This window comes from Ranitomeya variabilis, chromosome 6 (assembly GCF_051348905.1).
Source record: "Ranitomeya variabilis isolate aRanVar5 chromosome 6, aRanVar5.hap1, whole genome shotgun sequence".
Taxonomy (NCBI): Eukaryota; Metazoa; Chordata; class Amphibia; order Anura; family Dendrobatidae; genus Ranitomeya; species Ranitomeya variabilis.
In genome coordinates this window covers 515627008-515645111 of record NC_135237.1, presented here as the reverse complement: position 1 = coordinate 515645111, position 18104 = coordinate 515627008, and the positions used below count along the sequence as shown (strand labels likewise).

The following is an 18104-nucleotide window of genomic DNA, read 5'->3' as shown; positions in this document are numbered from 1 at the left end:
GAAATGACAGCGTTATTTCCATTCGGCATCAGTTGCTGAAATAGGATGTGATCTTGTCTGTCTAGAGTCCTCCATGGGTCAGCCCTATAAAAGTGACAGGCCAGAGGTGGTGCTTTTTGTAGGATCGGCCATGTTTTTCTAATCCTGGACTTCATTTTCTGTGGGCCTGCCAAATGCAGCACTCAGCTTTTCCAGCAGACCTGGAGAATGAATGGAGAAGCGGTCGGGCATACAAACCACTGCACCATACTAATAGGGATAAGTGCCCCAATTCTATCAATCGGGGGGGGGGAGGATCCCAATCATCCCAATCTCCACTGGATAACCTCTCTTCACAAGACAACCCCTTAAGTGGGATGTCGGAGGATGGTACTGCAGTCAGTTCTCCCTTCTATCACTCCGCCTGGAACAGCATGTCATCAGAGGGCAGCGCTGCGGTCACTTACTACAGTTTTTCATCATTGGCCCCTGGTGACATCTGGAGAGAGAGGCGAGCACAGCGCCGGCACACTTCTCCTATCATTGCTGGACCACAGCTTGTTTCTCTGAAACGGGATGTCTTCAGGGGCCTGTAATGGAAGCTGAGTGACAGCAGTGCGTTTATCACCTTCCTAAAACAAATCCTCATCATGGGGTGGTACTGTCACTCGCCCTACTTCTATCGCCAGACCCTTATGAAGTCCTGTTTCAGAGAAACACGCAGCAGTGGCAAGAAGTGTGGATTAGCCGTGTAGGGACAAACGTAGGACATTTTAAAATAAAGCAAATTCCAAGAGAGGTTAAAATGGAGATTTATGAAATCAGGACCACACGCCGTAAACTATAGTATTAAAAATCCTTACGTTCTTAAACGGAGAGGATTTATAATGGTCAGTAAACTGCAGAGTTGTTTTTCTTTGCTTGCACCTTGCCGTTTTACCCTATTAAGAAGGTGAGAAGCCATTTAAATAAAGGTAAGGTTTTTTTTGTTTGAGGATGATCTAATTCTGTCTTTCTTTCTTTCTAGTTGTGGACATCAGACACTCAAGGGGACGAAGCTGAGCAAGCGGAGTGCGGCGGAGAGAATTAATCAGCCTTCCTTTTCTGTCTGCCTCATTCTAAAAAAAGAAGAAAAATTGACACAATAGACCATTGTCATCCTTACTGTCCCACACATAGGTTTATTTTTTTTAATTTTTTTTTATTTTTTATTTTGTTTACAAATATAAAAGGTTTATGTTACTTCTATTTGGATTTCTATATTTCCCACGTGGTTTTGTGTTTAATAGGGAGTAGGGCCAGTTAACATTTTGGGGCTTTTTTTTCCCCTCCCTTGTCCTTTCCCCACCTCATAAGGTGACCAATATGGGGAATCCAAAATTTTTTATACATGTTTTAAATGTTTGGCCGAGTACTTCAGGTACATTGCGGGCTACCACAGGGGCCCATTATTCCCCATATTCAAGCACCATGAACTGCTTGCGTATCGGTCTGTGTAACGGCAAGTAAGGGACGTTTGGTTTGCGCTGTAGGGGGGAGACTTTAGATTTCCGTAGCACATTGCTATAGGGCAGTGCTGTAGTCCGCAATCAGATTCCCTCTCTGTGCCTAAACATACTTTCTTAGCGAATGGTCCCTGCGATAGCCGGTCAAAATCCTGAGCAAAAAAAACCCAACAACAAACAAAGTACGGTTCACATTCCATTCTCCTTACGGTTGGCTGACATTTTGCTTTTGTTTGTCGCTATTCTCCATTTTATTTGTATTTAAATCGTTTAAAACAACCTAAGATCAAAAAAAAAAAAAGAGATAAGTACTTGACGCATTAAAGACGTACATGCTTGGTATTCCATAATTTCACTATATATCAAGCACAGCAGAAAAAAAACAAAAAACATATATTTAACTTTTAGTTTTATTTTTGTTTTTGATACTTGCCTAACATGCATGTGGCTGTAAAAAATTACAATACAAAATAGTTACCAGGGGAATAACTTGAGATGATGGCTAGCTTTGTTTAATGTCTTATGAAATTTTCATGAACAATCCAAGCATAATTGTTAAAAGAACATGTGTAATAAGTTGATGTAAGTGGAATAAAAGTTTTATGAATGGACTTTTCAACTACTTAAGAAATGGTTATATACAGTGCTTTTATTCTATGGTCGTCTGTTACATCTATAATCCTCTGGACTAGGACTTGCACGTGAATGGCTGGCTGTGGACCTGTACATGCACGCAATACTATAGTTCTCTCATCCTTTAGGTCGAGGCCCCTAGACACATTAATGTATGTGGTCTCCTAACTTTGCCCTGACAGATGTCAAGGGAGTAAAGGATGGAAGGGCGCATTCAGAAGTCTGTGCCCATCTGTCCAATATAGGGGCCGCAATTCACGGACTGTGGCTTGTGACTCTCCTGATCCGAGCATGACGGCTTCATATATTTCTATGCTTGGGTTGGGAGGTCCGCACACAGTCCATGCAATGCGTTTTCGATCTCAGGATAATTTACACCCAAAGGTGAAGGTGTTTGGGCCCAGGAGGGGGAAAAATTGGAGGACATGACTTAAAGGTCTTCAGAAATGTTAGCTGTGGGGCACTTGCTGTTTAGTGTCACTGGTAACTCGCAAAGAACTTTGGGTTGCAGTGATATGCCTCTAAAGGCTGTCGGATGAGCGTTAAACCAACAGCCATCTCTCTCTTGAGAAAGCGGCTCATCTTCAGGAGAACCAAGTGATCGGCAGTCTGAAATCGGACAAGTCCGGTTATCCTCATCCCTGGCCACCACCACCTCCTCCTGCCGAAGCCCCAAAACACATTGGTATCAACTTCCCCAACCATACACATTATGGTCTCTCGTTGGATTATTATAGGTTGGTGTCACATTTCACTGAAAAAAAAAAAAAAATATATATATATATATATATATCTCCTTTTTTTTTTTTTTTTTTTTTTTTTTATATATATTCCTGTGTCATCTGTAGTGTTTCCGCCTACTTCTTCCTCTGCACAAACAACGTTTTGGCCAAGATGGCTGCCCCCGTAATCTCGTACATTTGTGGACGAGCCCCAGACATACAGACAGTCCTGATGACATTGGATAAGATAGTCGGTGTATGACCACCTCGAGGGATAGGAATATTTGACCAATTTGCAAAGTTTATTTAACTCTTATATAGCGCCATTAATTCCACAGCCCTTAAGGTACCGTCACACTTTGATCGCTACGACGGCACGATCCGTGACGTCGCAGCGATCGTATGAGTATCGCTCCAGCGTCGTAGACTGCAGTCACACGTTGCAATCACGGCGCTGGAGCGATGCCGAAGTCCCCGGGTAACCAGGGTAAACATCGGGTAACTAAGCGCAGGGCCGCGCTTAGTAACCCGATGTTTACCCTGGTTACCAGCGTAAAAGTAAAAAAAAAAAAAAACAGTACATACTCACATTCCGCTGTCTGTCCTCCGGCGTCTCAGCTTCTCTGCACTGTGTAAGCACAGCGGCCGGAAAGCACAGCGGTGACGTCTGACGTCAGACGTCACCGCTGTGCTCGCTTTCTGGCTGGCCGCCGCTCACAGTGCAGAGAAGCTGAGACGCCGGAGGACAGACAGCGGAATGTGAGTATGTACTGTTTGTTTTTTTTTTTACTTTTACGCTGGTAACCAGGGTAAACATCGGGTTACTAAGCGCGGCCCTGCGCTTAGTTACCCGATGTTTACCCTGGTTACAAGCGAACGCATCGCTGGATCGCTGTCACACACAACGATCCAGCGATGTCAGCGGGAGATCCAGCGACGAAAGAAAGTTCCATACGATCTGCTACGACGTACGATTCTCAACAGGATCCCTGATCGCTGCTGCGTGTCAGACACAGCGATATCGTATGGATATCGCTGGAACGTCACGGATCGTATGGTCGTAGCGATCAAAGTGTGACTGTGTGACGGTACCCTTACACACATTATCATCACTGTCCCCATTGGGCCTCACAATCTGCATTCCTTATCAGGATGTCTTTGGAGTGTGGGAGAATCCAGAGTAAACCTACGCAAACACGGGGAGAACATATAATCTCCTTGCAGATGTTGTCCTTGGTGGGATTTGAACCCAGGACCCAAGCGGAAAGACTTCAGTGCTAACCACTGAGTCACCATACTGCCTATGTTGGTATAATGCCAGACTGGCTTGGGTCTGTGAATTGCTAAAAAAAAAAAAAAAAAAGTAAATACTGTAGCCATGTTTGGAATATCTTGTCCTCGGCATGAGCTGCATATTTGAGGGTTGACTCAATAACTAGCAAGTCATAACACATAACCTCACTACGAGTGTTCACATGAAGCAGATTTGTGGCAGAACGTTCTGTTCCATTCGTCAGTATTGTGGTTGCAGGAAGCCACGCTCATCCTATGGAACCCACCCTACTTGTAGTAATAGGAAGACTTTTCAGCCTCTTATATTTCTGTAACAAATCTGCTTGTAACCAGCTCATGGATTTCCTTACCATCTGTATTGGAGTAAGACGGCCATGATGCCACAGCATTTCTCCTACGCCTCATTGGGGGACACAGGACCATGGGTGTTATGCTGCTGCCACTAGGAGGACACTAAGTAATACAGAAAGAATAGCTCCTCCCCTGCAGTATACACCCTCCTGCTGGCTCCAAGTGAACCAGTTCTTGCTTAGTGTCTGTAGGAGGCACTTGGGTCTGCTTTCAGACCCCATCGTTTTTATTTTATCTTTTTACTTTTTATTCTATTTTTTTCCCTTAATGGAGCAAATGGGGGCGACGGTTCCTTTCTAGGTTCCGATCTCCCCCGAACCATCAACAGGCAAGTACGTGGAGCGTTCCTCCCGTATCCTTTCCTGCAACTTTGGATGCCAGCCCTGAGCTCATATTATGGGCGACGGTTCCTTCGCGTTCCGATCTCCCCCCTCTATAGCAGGCGACCACATGGAGTAGCCCTCCATCTACCTCTCCTGGAGCCAGGTGCATAGCCGGACATAAATATGTATGGCGTCCGTGCAGCCCCCCTCTGCATCACCACTGATATAGCGGATGACGCAATGCGGCAGAAGCTCTCCACCCCCTCTCTATGGCGACAGTGGGTTGAGCTCCAGCCCACCGCATCTACCTTGAGTATACTGCGGGGGCCGAGGCGCTGGGGGGGTCCTGGTCCCTGGGGTATGGGAGGTCCACACCTTAAAGCCCAGGTCCGTGGGTGGTCCACAGTGCGGCAATTCATTCAGGAAGTGTGGCTTAAGAATGGCGCTAATAGCGGTAGCGGCACTGCAGGCTGCAACCGCAGGTTAAAAATTTAGCCCCCGGCTTTTCCCCTTCATACAGGCCAGAGTTTTGGCCACGCCCACCGACAGTTACTGCCGCCCCCTCTTTCTGGCGCTTCTCATTCCTTGAGAGACACTCTCACTTCCTGATCTCGGCGGTCATCTTGGTACACCCACAGGGCTGATGCTGCAACGCTGCTCCAGACTTTTCAATCACAGCCTTCAGGACTAGCGATTCCTGTGCATAACTCCCGTGGCATCACACTGCGGACCTCCCCGGGGACTCAAGACACAGGACCATGGGTAAGCTCCAGAAACATAGCTTAACCCTTCCCCTGTTAGTAAGCGCTCTCCTCAAGGCTATGCCTCAAAGAGTCTGGGAGAACCCACACTGTATTTTTCGCTGCATGTACCTCTTGTAAGGTATCATTACCCCGGGGTCACAATACTGCATCATGCACAGCTTGTGAACTGGTGACTGCTCAACCACCTGTTACTGATACCGAACCCAGTGAGCCTAGTCCCCCTGAGTGGGCTACCTCCCTTACCCAGACTATGGCATCCCTGGCAAAAGCGTTAGAATCGTTCCGAGACCCTTCCTCTAACCAGGGCACTATTTCGGACGACTCTTCCGATGATCAGAACCCCTCCCATCCCCTACTCCAGGGGTCGTACCTTGCCAAGGAGCTCTCGCTCTTCCAGGAACAGGACTCATGCCATATCCCCAGACCATCACCTGGATTCGGGTTCTGAGAGCTCCGTTTCTCGCTCCCCTTCCATTGGGACTAGTAGAGAACCTGTTTCAGAGGACGATTCTGATATGTCCCTAGATCAGGAATTTCATCATGATCAGGAGACTCTCGACTCTCTCATTGAGTCAGTGAATAAGGCTTTGAAGCTTGAGGAGGAACCTTTATCTAAAACGGATCTTGCCGTGTCCTTTTAGACTACCAAGCGAGCTCAGTGTTCGCCACTCATCCCGAATTTAAGGAAATCGTTGAATCTCACAAGATCCGTCCAGATAAACAATTCGCAGGGCAGAAGCCCATGGAGTCATAATATTTGTTCACGACGAGTGGATCCACGTCTTTGTTCTCCGGATACAAGATAGACTTCTTATCTTGTCCTCCCAGGGCTAAAGCTTCAGAGTTCTTCCAAGCTATATGCTCTCTGAGTAAAGACGGACTTATTATTCCAGTCCCTCAAAGCGAACGGTTTCAAGGTTTTTATTCAAACCTCTTCATGGTTCCAAAGAAGGATGCTACAATACGGCCCATACTAGACCTAAAACTACTGAACACGTTCGTCAGGGTGCGACGGTTCCAGATGGAATCGCTTCATTCTGTCATCGCCTCCATGGGAAAAGGCGAGTTCCTGGCGTCTATAGACATCCAGGACGCGTACCTCCACATTCCTATTTTACCTTCCCACTAAAGGTTTCTTTGCTTCGCAGTTCAGGAACAACAGCTCTGCCCTTCGGCCTCGCCATCGCCCCCAGGGTACTCACAAAGGTCATGGCGGCTGCTGTGGCCATACTCCACTCCCGAGGAGTGGTGGTGCTACCGTATCTTGACGATATCCTCATCAAAGGCCCCTCTTTCCGCACCTGCAAGGAGGCCGTGAGCATCACAATAGATACTCTCTCGCCTGGGTTGGAAGATAAACTTCAAAAAATCTTCCCCAGTACCGGCTCAGTGAATTTTCTCTCTAGGAATGATACTCGACTCGTCCTGGGGGTTGGCGCTTCTTTCCCTGGAAAAGATCTCAGCCTTACAGTGGGAAGCTCTCCCAATCGCATACTCTGTGTTTCAGTATGAGGGTCCTCGGCAGGATGGTAGCAGCCTTGGAGGTGGTTCGATTTGCCCAAATACACCTCCGTCCCTTACAGCATGCCCTCCTGGCTGTTTGGGACAGGAACCCGTTCTCCCTCGACTGTCGGTTCTTCTTTCCCCAGCGAGTCAGACAGTTGCTCAGGTGGTGGACACTAAAGTCTTCCCTGAAACGGGAAGTTTTTTCTTCCAGTACATTGGCCAGTTGTGACAACAGATGCCAGTCTTCTAGGCTGGGGAGCGGTGTTCTTACATCGCACTGCTCAGGGCCGCCGGTCACTTCCGGAATCACGCCTTCTGACCAACATCTTAGAAATTCGGGCAATCACGTTAGCTCTCCTCCAATTCTATCTCTTCCTGGCGGGTCGTCCCATCAGGATGCAGTCCGACAATGCCACTGCAGTGGAATACATCAACCTACAAGATTCATGCAGCCATGAACGACGTAGGCTACATTCTCCGTTGGGCCGAGGAAAACCGCTCAATGATTTCTGCGGTTCACATTCCGGGAGTGGACAATTGGGAGGCAGATTTCCTTAGTCGTCAAGGCCTAGACTCCGGGGAGTGGTCTCTCCATTCGGAGATTTTCCACCAGATCTGCTGTCGTTGGGGCTCCCCCGACGTGGATCTGATGGCCTCACGGCTAAATTCCAAGGTTCCTGACTTCATAGCTCTGTCCCACGATCCAGCAGCAATCGGGGCAGATGCACTCGTACTCCCGTGGCATCATTTTCGGCTTCCGTACATATTTCCCCCGCTCCCCTTACTGCCGAGAGTCATCAGGAAGATCAGAGCGGAGGGAGTACCGGTAATCCTGATTGCGCCAGATTGGCACGCCGGGCATGGTACGTGGAACTAGTTCAACTAGTCGCCGATGTTCACTGGCAATTACCGAATCGCGCAGACCTCCTTTCAAAGGGCCCCATTTACCACCAGAACTCTGAGGCCCTGTGTTTGACGGCATGGCCGTTGAGTCCTGCGTTCCAACCCAGGCAGGTTTCTCTCCGGAAGTCATCTCTACCATGATCAGCGCTAGACAGCCTACGTCTATGCGCATTTATCATCGCACTTGGAAAACCTTCTTTTCCTGGTGCAACGACCGGGGACGTTCTGCTCTTGAATTTTCCATTCCTTCCATCCTCAAATTTTTACAAACGGGTTTGGACTTAGGTCTCACCCTTAGTTCTCTCAAGGGGCAGTTTTCAGCCCTGTCCATTCTGTTCCAACGCAGGGTTGCTAACAGATTACAAGTGAAGACGTTCATTCAGGGAGTCTCCCATAGGGTGTCACCCTATAAGATGCCATTGGAACCATGGGACCTTAATCTGGTCCTCAGTCTTGCAAGAAGCTCTTTTCGGACCTCTACAGGAGGTTTCCCTGTCTTTTCCTTCAAGGAAGGTTGCCTTTCTGGTTGCGGTCACATCCATTAGACGAGTCTCAGAGCTGGTGGCTCTGTCTCGTCAAGTTTCCATTCCTGAATTTTCAGGATCAGGATAGGGTGGTTTTGAGAACATCCCCGTCATTTTTGCCAAAAGCGGTCTCATCCTTTCATCTCAGTCAGGAGATTGTCTTACCGTCTCTGTTCGACTCCAGTACATCGCATCAAGAAGGCCCTCCACACACTGGATTTAGTGAGAGCTCTCAAGAGATACGTCTCGCGGATGGCGTCCTTCCGCAGGTCGGATGCCCTGTTTGTGCTCCAGGAAGGGCCAAGGAAGGGGTTTCCCGCTTCCAAGGCGACAATAGCAAAATGGATTCGTTCAGCTATTCAGGAGTCCTACCAAGTCAGAGGTCATTCTGTCCCAGCAGGGATTAAGGCTCGTTCCACTCGGTCAGTGGATGCATCTTGGGCCATCCTGCACCAAGGTTCAGCAGCACACGTTTGCAGAGCTGCGACCTGGTCCAGTCTGCATACGTTTACAAAACATTGCCATATTCATTCTCAGGCCTCGGCAGATGTGACAGTCAGCAGACGAATTTTGCAGGCAGCTGTGCCGCATCTGTAACCTGTGGGTACAAGGAGCAAATACAGTTGATTGTTCCCCACCCAGGGACTGCTTTAGGACGTCCCATGGTCCTGTGTCCCCAATGAGGCGTAGGAGAAATAGGGATTTTTGTGTACTCACTGTAAAATCCTTTTCTCCGAGCTAATCATTGGGGGACAGAGCACCCACCCTGTTAGCCTAATGGCTTTGGTTTTCTGTGTTGCCTTGGTTTTGACATAGTTCATCCTGGCTAAATGTTAAGCTCCTACTGCTTTGTTACTGAACTGGTTCACTTGGAGCCAGCAGGAGGGTGTATACTGCGGGGGAGGAGCTATTCTTTCTGTATTACTTCGTGTCCTCCTAGTGGCAGCAGCATAACACCCATGGTCCTGTGTCCCCCAGTGATTGGCTAGGAGAAAAGGATTTTACGGTGAGTACACAAAAATTCCTATTTTTGAGTTTTGTAAACCTAGATTTCATGTGGTTCATCTAAGCCAGTGTTTCTCAACTCCGGTCCTCAAGACCCACCAACAGGTCATGTTTTCAGGATTTCCTTAGTATTGCCCAGGTGATAATTTCATTACCTGCTCAAGCATTAATTCCATCACCCGGGCAATACTAAGGAAATCCTGAAAACATGACCTGTTGGTGGGTCTTGAGGATTGGAGTTAAGAAACCCTGATCTAAGCCAAACCTAGATTACCATAAGTTTATTCAGGAATCTAAGCTTGGTCCGAATGAATGTTAGACATCCGAACGTTGCATAAAACAGTGAAGAAAATAATTATTTGATCCCTTGCTAATTCTATATGTTTGCCTATTGACAAAGACATGAGCAGTCTATAATTTTAAGGGTAGGTTAATTTTAACATTGAGAGATAGAATATCAAAAATAAAATCCAGAAAATCAAATTGCATAAATTATATAAATTTATTTACATTTTGCAGTGAGAAATAAGCATTTGATCTTTCTGGCAAACAAGAATTAATACTTGGTGGCAAAACTCTCATTGGCAAGCACAGCAGTTAGATGATTTTTGTAGATGATGAGGTTTGCGCACATCTCAGGAGGGATTTTGGTCCACTCCTCTGCAGATCATCTCTAAATCATTAAGATTTTGATGCTGTCACTTGGCAACTCGGAGCTTCAACTCCCTCCATAAGTTTTCTATGGGAGTAAGGTCTGGAGACTGGCTAGGCCACTCCATTACCTTAATGTGCTATTTTTGAGCCACTCCTTTGTTGTCTTGGCCCATATTTAATGTCCTGGCGGAGGGAAGGAGGTTGCTACTCAGGATTTTAAGGTACATGGCTCTATCCATTCTCCCATTGATGCGGTGAATTAGTCCTGTGCCCTTAGCACAGGACAAAGACTGTTTGCATAATTAGCATATTTCCCAGAGGAGTATTGTGGCTTTAAGCCTCCTCATCTCGGCATGCTTAGCATGTCAATCTCTGCAAGGAGAAACGATACTTCTTGGATATCGGTCGGACACCTCTCACACAGCCCAACCAGATCTCCACTTTGCACTGACGAGGGGCAGTACCCCGAAACACTGTCTGCAAATTGAGATTCTGGTTTGGCTATTATCCCAAGTCAAGTGACAAGGCTCGTTAAAGGGGCGACATTGACTTGTAGGATTGCTACCTTCCAATAGGTGGCACTAGAGTTCTAGTTCTCTTCCTCTCTGAAGAGACTATTTGCATAATTAGCATATTTCCCAGAGGAGTATTGCGGCTTTAAGTCTCCTCATCTCGGCATGCTTAGCATGTCAATCTCCGCAAGGAGAAACAATACTTCTTAGCAGAGAAACACCCCCAAAACATAATGTTTCCACCTCCATGCTTGACAGTGGGGATGGTGTTCTTTGGATCATAGGCAGCATTTCTCTTCCTCCAAACACGGCGAGTTGAGTTAATGCCAAAGACCTTAATTTTTGTCTCATCTGACCACAGCATTTTCTCCCAATCACTCACAGAATCATCCAGGTGTTCATTGGCAAACTACAGATGGACTTGCACATGTGCCTTCTTGAGCAGGGGGACCTTGCGGGCACTGCTGGATTTTTATACCTTTACGGCGTAATGTTACCAATGGTTTTCTTGGTGACTGTGGTCCCAGTTGCCTTGAGATCAATAACAAGTTCCCCCCCGTGTAGTTTTAGACTGATCTCTCACCTTCCTCATGATCAAGGATACCCCACGAGGTGAGATTTTGCATGGTGCCCCAGATCGATGTCGATTGACAGTCATTGTGTATTTCTTGCATTTTCTTACTATTGCACCAACAGTTGTCTCCTTCTCACCCAGCGTCTGACTTATGGTTTTGTAGCCCATTCCAGCCCTGGGCAGGTCTATGATCTTGTACTTACTCCCACAATCATGAAGCACTAAAATAAACCGTGGCTGAGAGCGAAAGGCCTCAGCTCTCCCAGAACACCCACAAGGGTGTCCAATCAGTAGGACCACTCCAAGCAAAGATCAATACGAATAAATAGAGCAAAAAAGTCCACAGATGCATAGTTATATATACCAAAAAATATAAATGGCGTTTTATTACAATAAATCAATAATACAATACAACAACAACGTCATAAGTCAAAAACTGCAAAGATGTGCTGTATGCACTATGCAGAATAGGAAGGGACAATAAGGAGGAAACATGACGGAAAATTGAGTAGGGGGGAGGTACTAATGGTAAATCCTTTTTGTCAAATGGAAATAAGCCAAAGAAACAATCTCTTTACAGCTGTGAAGGATACTCACCTTTTCTGTCGTAAACTGCTCCTTAAGAAATTACATGGTCAAAAAAATCTTAGTGCTAATTCTCTAAGTGAGGCGGAGGCCGCTGCTTTATTGGCCTTGGAGGACCTTCTCAGGGAGCAGCAGCCAGATCCTATAGGTAAATTTCCTTCTTCTCTCACACCCAGGTCATCTACATTCCCCCCTTTGTCTCTATGCCCCCAGGTGGACATCTTTTGTAGATTGGTAACCGAGGATCTCATGAGGTTGCCACAAGGGGTATATAATGACAACCTAATGACTAATCAAAGAAGAGCAGTGGGAGATTTACAAGCTCTAGATACGGTTGTCATTAAACCAGCGGACAAGGGGGGGAATGTAGTGATCTGGCCAACTGATAAGTATGAAAGAGAGGTCCTGCGACAGTTAAGGAATAAGGACACTTATCGCGTATTGTCCCAGGACCCTACTCAAATTTTTGCTGACAAACTGGCGCGCATTCTGGGTCTGGTTAGCGAGTCGGGTGTTGTCCCTAAAAAAGTACTCGATGGACTTATGCCCAAGTTTCCCAGGATTGCTACCTTCTATGCCCTGCCCAAGGTACACAAGGATGCTGTGAACCCACCGGGGCGTCCTATTGTCTCTGGCATAGGGGGGTTGTGTGAGAATATCTGTAAATTTGTGGATTTCTATTTGAAACCCCTAGTGGAGACGCTTCCCTCCTATGTCAGAGACACTACTGATGTGTTAAGAAGGGTTGATGGATTGTCTCTCGAGGCGGGTATGATTCTTGTCACTATTGTCATTGAGTCTTTATATACATCAATCAGACATGAAGACGGCATAAGGGCTGCCCGCTTTTTCCTCGAAGCTGCCAACTGGGATGGACATCTTTCTGATTTTATTTTGGAGCTACTTGAATTTATTTTGTATCATAATTATTTTGTCTTTAAAGATAGATTCTACTTGCAATTACAGGGTACTGCGATGGGTGCAGCGTGTGCTCCGTCGTACGCAAATCTGTTTTTGGGGTACTGGGAGAGACACATCTTCCAGGGGGACGGAGCACATGCTGCAGACCCAGTGGTAGGCTGGTTTCGCTACATTGATGACGTTCTGATGGTCTGGAATGGTGGCGAGGCCAGCCTATCCAAGTTTATGCAGGAATTGAATAATAACTTTAATTTAAAATTTACTTATACCTGGCATGCGAGTAGAGTCAATTTTTTGGACATTACTTTATATGTTGCCGAGGATGGTCGTGTCGAGACTGACCTTTACCGTAAGGAATCATCCGTCAACTCATTGTTGCATGCCTCTTCGGCACATAATTACTCCATAATTAAGGCCATCCCAGTTGGGCAGTTTTTGAGGAATAGGCGGGTATGCTCTACTGAAACCCGCTTCGAGAGACAGTCCTCTATCCTCACGGAACGCTTCCAGGCACGGGGGTATAGTCGCAGGTGTATCAGGGCAGGGTATGGAAGGGCTAAGTCCACACGAAGGGAGGAACTGCTTTTACAGCAAAAAAGGTCCAGGACAGACAATGAGTCTGGAGTAAGATTCATCTCAACTTCTAATTGTCAGTGGGGTCGCATCCGGGAAATACTCAATAGGCATTGGCCTGTTTTACAGACTGATGGAATTTTGGCGTCATATTTAACAGAGTCTCCCCTAATGACACAACGTAGGGGAAGAAATCTGAAGGATACTCTGGTGAGGAGTCACTATGTGGCGAAGATCAATAACAGAAATTTCCTGGGTGCGACTAGTCCAAGACAGGGGTGCTTTCCTTGCGGCTCATGTGTCGCGTGCCCGAACATTCTCAGACGTGGGACCTTCAGGACCTCAGATGGGAGCAGGGAATTTAAGATACGGGAATTTATCTCGTGTAATACATCATTTGTGATCTATTACGCCACATGTCCCTGGTCTCTGATCTATGTCGGTCTCCCGTCTAGGGAGCTAAAAGTTCGGACACGCGAACATGTACGAGACATTCTGGCTGCTAAGGAAGCAATAGATGTGTCAAGACTCTGCCGAGACACTTTCGGACTTTTCACAGATCCGATCCTCGAGGCCTCAAGGTGAGAGGTATCGATAGGATACATGGAGGTATCAGGGGTGGTAATATGGTTAAAATATTAGCACAACGAGAGTGTAAGTGGATTTTCACCCTTGATACCCTGACTCCGAAAGGTTTAAACGAAAAGTTGAGTTTCGCTCCATTCCTTTGACTGACTTGGTCCTATGGATTTATGTTGCTGTGTTCTGCCATCTACGTCTCGTTGTGCCTGTGCGATATAGGAAATATTGGGTATTTTTTTTACTCTTTTCTCTCTCTTTAAATTGAGTATGTCCACCATTCTTTTTATTATATGTTGTTATTAATTGTCTTGTGTGTTTTTATTTTTTATTTTTAGCTTCTTCTACATGACCACGGTTTTGGATGTCATATGAGCTGCATTGGACTCCCTTTTATCACGGATACACTTTGAAATTGAAGCCATCATCATCGTTTATTCATCGTTTATTTATTTATTGGCTACACATATTAATATGAGATATACTGCACTGGTCACGTTAATTGTCAAGGATACCTTTGGTGATATTAGTTTTTTCACCTTAGTATAGGTGGGTTTTAGAATTCCCCCCTCTCTTTATAAATATTTATGTCCAACTTTGTATTAGTTCTTATGGGTGCACTACTTTTTGATGTATGAATACACTGTAGGAGTATGTAGCGTTTTTTGATCTTTCCAAAGATGGCCGCCGGCAGTGCGCATGCCCGCTGTGGCCCGGATCGCTCGTTCTAGCTGCTGCCGCCGCTATTGGCTGGGCGTGTGTGTCATTTGACGTCAGCTGCGACGGCCTCGGTGATGACGCACACCGGGCACCACCGCGCATACGCCGGTTGTCCGGTGGTACTTCCGGTTTCGTTAGTATTTAAACACCATGGGACAGGTTATATATGAACCCTGTTGAAAAAGCCATCTGGCGAAACGTGCGTTCGGGGGTGTTGAGAAGGAGGGGGTACTGTTGTGAACTCTATTTTTGGGCTCCCTCTAGTGGTCACAAGCGGTACTGTGTAGTGTTGTCTTTCTGCAGGTTGCAGCATCAGTTGGTTCGTTATCCTGGTTGGTTTCCTATTTAGCTCACCTGGATACTCAGTTCCTTGCCTGCTATCAATGTATTCAGTGCTCTTCAGATTCCTTGTGTCTACCTTGCTCCCAGTCTGTCCAAGACAAGCTAAGTTTTTGTTTGATCATTTTTTGATTATCAGCGTTCATTATGTTTTTAGTCCAGCTCGCTAAAATGTGATTTCCTCGCTTGCTGGTTGCTCTAGGGGACTGAGTTTCTCCCCCCACACCGTTAGTTGGTGTGGGGGTTCTTGAAATCTCAGAGTGGATATTTTGTAAGGGTTTTTTACTGACCGCATAGATTCCCTTTTCTATTTTCTGCTATCTAGTATTAGTGGGCCTCATTTGCTGAATCTGCTTTCACCCCTGTGTATGTGCCTTCCTCTTACTTCACCGTTATTATTTGTTGGGGGCTTCTATATCTTTGGGGATTATTTCTCTGGAGGCAAGAGAGGTCTTTCTTTCTCTCTAGGGGTAGTTAGTTCCTCAGGCTGGCTCGAGACGTCTAGGATTTTTAGGCACGTTCACCGGCTACTTCTAGTGTGTTTGGATAGGTTCAGATTTGCGGTCAGTCCAGTTTGCCACCTCCCTAGAGCTTGTCCTATGTTTGTTACTTAGCTGGGTAATTTGTGATCCTCAACCACTAAGGATCATAACAGTATAGCAGGCCCAAAAGTGTTTAATGCATCGCAGAAGTGGGATAAAAAGAAGACCTGAGTACATTTTTTTTTTTTTCCTTTGCTGCAGTCTGTTTAGCTTCTTTCATCCCCTTGAACTCTGGGTGGTTTTGAGCTCAGCTGCAGACATGAATGTTCAGACTCTGACTTATAGTGTGGATCATCTTACTGCACGGGTGCAAAGTATTCAGGATTTTGTTATTCATAGCCCTATGTCAGAACCAAAGATACCCATTCCTGAATTGTTTTCTGGAGATAGATCTAGGTTTCTAAATTTTAAGAATAATTGTAAGTTATTTCTATCTCTGAGACCTTGTTCCTCTGGTGATTCCGCTCAGCAAGTTAAAATTGTTATCTCCTTGTTGCGTGGCGACCCTCAAGATTGGGCCTTCTCTCTGGCGCCAGGAGATCCTGCATTGCTTAATGTAGATGCATTTTTTCTGGCTCTTGGACTGCTTTATGAGGAGCCTAATCTTGAGAATCAGGCAGAAAAAGCGTTGCTGGCTATCTCTCAAGGTCAGGATGAAGCAGAGGTGTATTGTCAAAAATTTCGGAAATGGTCGGTGCTTACTCAATGGAATGAGTGTGCCCTGGCTGCAAATTTCAGAGAAGGTCTTTCTGAGGCCGTTAAGAATGTTATGGTGGGGTTTCCCACCCCTACAAGTCTGAGTGATTCTATGGCTTTAGCCATTCAGGTTGATCGGCGTTTGCGGGAGCGCAAATCTGCTCATCCTTTGGCGGTATTTTCTGGACAGAGACCTGAGTCTATGCAATGTGACCGAACTCTGACCAGAATTGAGCGACAAAGTCATAGATGTCAAAATGGGTTGTGCTTTTACTGTGGTGATTCTACTCATGTTATCTCAGCATGCTCTAAACGCTTAAAAAAAAATCACTAAACCTGTCACCATTGATACTATACAGCCTAAATTTATTTTGTCTGTTACTTTGATTTGTTCTTTGTCGTCCTACCCGGTTATGGCTTTTGTGGATTCGTGTGCTGCCCTGAATCTGATGGATTTGTCATTTGCCAGGCGCTGTGGTTTTGTCCTGGAGCCTTTGGAATTTCCTATTCCTCTGAGGGGAATTGATGCTACGCCATTGGCTGAGAATAAGCCTCCGTATTGGACGCAAATGACCATGTGCATGACTCCCATACATCAGGAGGTGATTCGCTTTCTTGTTCTGCATAATTTGCATGATGTTGTCGTTTTGGGTCTGCCATGGCTGCAAGCTCATAATCCAGTTTTAGATTGGAAAGCTATGTCTGTGTCAAGTTGGGGTTGTCAGGGAATTCATGGCGATACTCCGTTGGTGTCTATTGCTTCTTCCACTCCTTCTGAGGTCCCTGAGTTTTTGTCTGACTACCAGGATGTATTTGATGAGCCCAGGTCCAGTGCCCTGCCCCCTCATAGGGATTGTGACTGTGCTATAAATTTAATTCCTGGTAGTAAATTCCCTAAGGGACGACTTTTTAATTTGTCTATACCAGAGCATGCCGCGATGCGGAGTTATATAAAGGAGTCTTTGGAGAAGGGACATATTCGCCCATCCTCTTCCCCTCTTGGTGCAGGATTTTTTTTTGTGGCCAAGAAGGACGGTTCTTTGAGACCTTGTATAGATTATCGTCTTCTGAATAAAATTACAGTCAAATTTCAGTATCCTTTGCCACTATTGTCTGATTTGTTTGCTCGGATTAAGGGTGCCAGTTGGTTCACCAAGATTGATCTCCGTGGTGCGTATAACCTTGTGCGCATTAAGCAGGGAGATGAATGGAAAACAGCATTTAATACGCCCGAAGGCCATTTTGAGTACTTAGTGATGCCTTTTGGACTCTCTAATGCTCCTTCTGTGTTTCAGTCCTTCATGCATAACATCTTCCGAGAATATCTGGATAAATTTATGATTGTTTATCTGGATGACATTTTGGTCTTTTCTGACGATTGGGAGTCCCATGTGAAGCAGGTCAGGATGGTGTTTCAGGTCCTGCGTGCTAATGCTTTATTTGTGAAGGGCTCAAAATGCCTCTTCGGAGTACAGAAGGTCTCCTTTTTGGGTTTTATTTTTTCTCCTTCTACTGTGGAGATGGACCCAGTCAAGGTCCAGGCTATTCATGACTGGACTCAGCCCACGTCTGTTAAGAGTCTTCAGAAGTTCTTGGGTTTTGCTAATTTTTACCGTCGTTTCATCTCTAATTTTTCTAGCGTGGTTAAACCTTTGACGGATTTGACCAAGAAGGGTTCTGATGTGACTAATTGGTCTCCTGCGGCCGTGGAGGCCTTTCAGGAGCTGAAGCTCCGGTTTTCTTCAGCTCCAGTCTTGTGTCAGCCAGATGTCTCTCTCCCCTTCCAGGTCGAGGTTAATGCTTCTGAGATTGGAGCAGGGGCTGTTTTGTCGCAGAGAAGCTCTGAGGGCTCTGTGATTGAAGCCATGTGCTTTCTTTTCAAGAAAGTTTTCGCCTGCCGA

At 46.1% G+C, this 18104-nt stretch overlaps 1 protein-coding gene across 3 annotated transcripts in view; it reads left to right on the top strand.

Annotated features, from left to right (window-relative positions):
• Nucleotides 1–2095, top strand: part of YWHAZ (tyrosine 3-monooxygenase/tryptophan 5-monooxygenase activation protein zeta) — a 36154-nt gene extending 34059 nt beyond the window's left edge. For all 3 annotated transcript variants that reach the window (XM_077270974.1, XM_077270977.1, XM_077270975.1), the window contains exon 6: nucleotides 1007–2095. In XM_077270974.1, coding sequence (XP_077127089.1) covers nucleotides 1007–1069 — 63 coding nt within the window. In that variant the 3' untranslated portion in view covers nucleotides 1070–2095. The remainder of the gene's footprint in view (nucleotides 1–1006) is intronic.
• Nucleotides 2096–18104: the final 16009 nt, after the last annotated feature.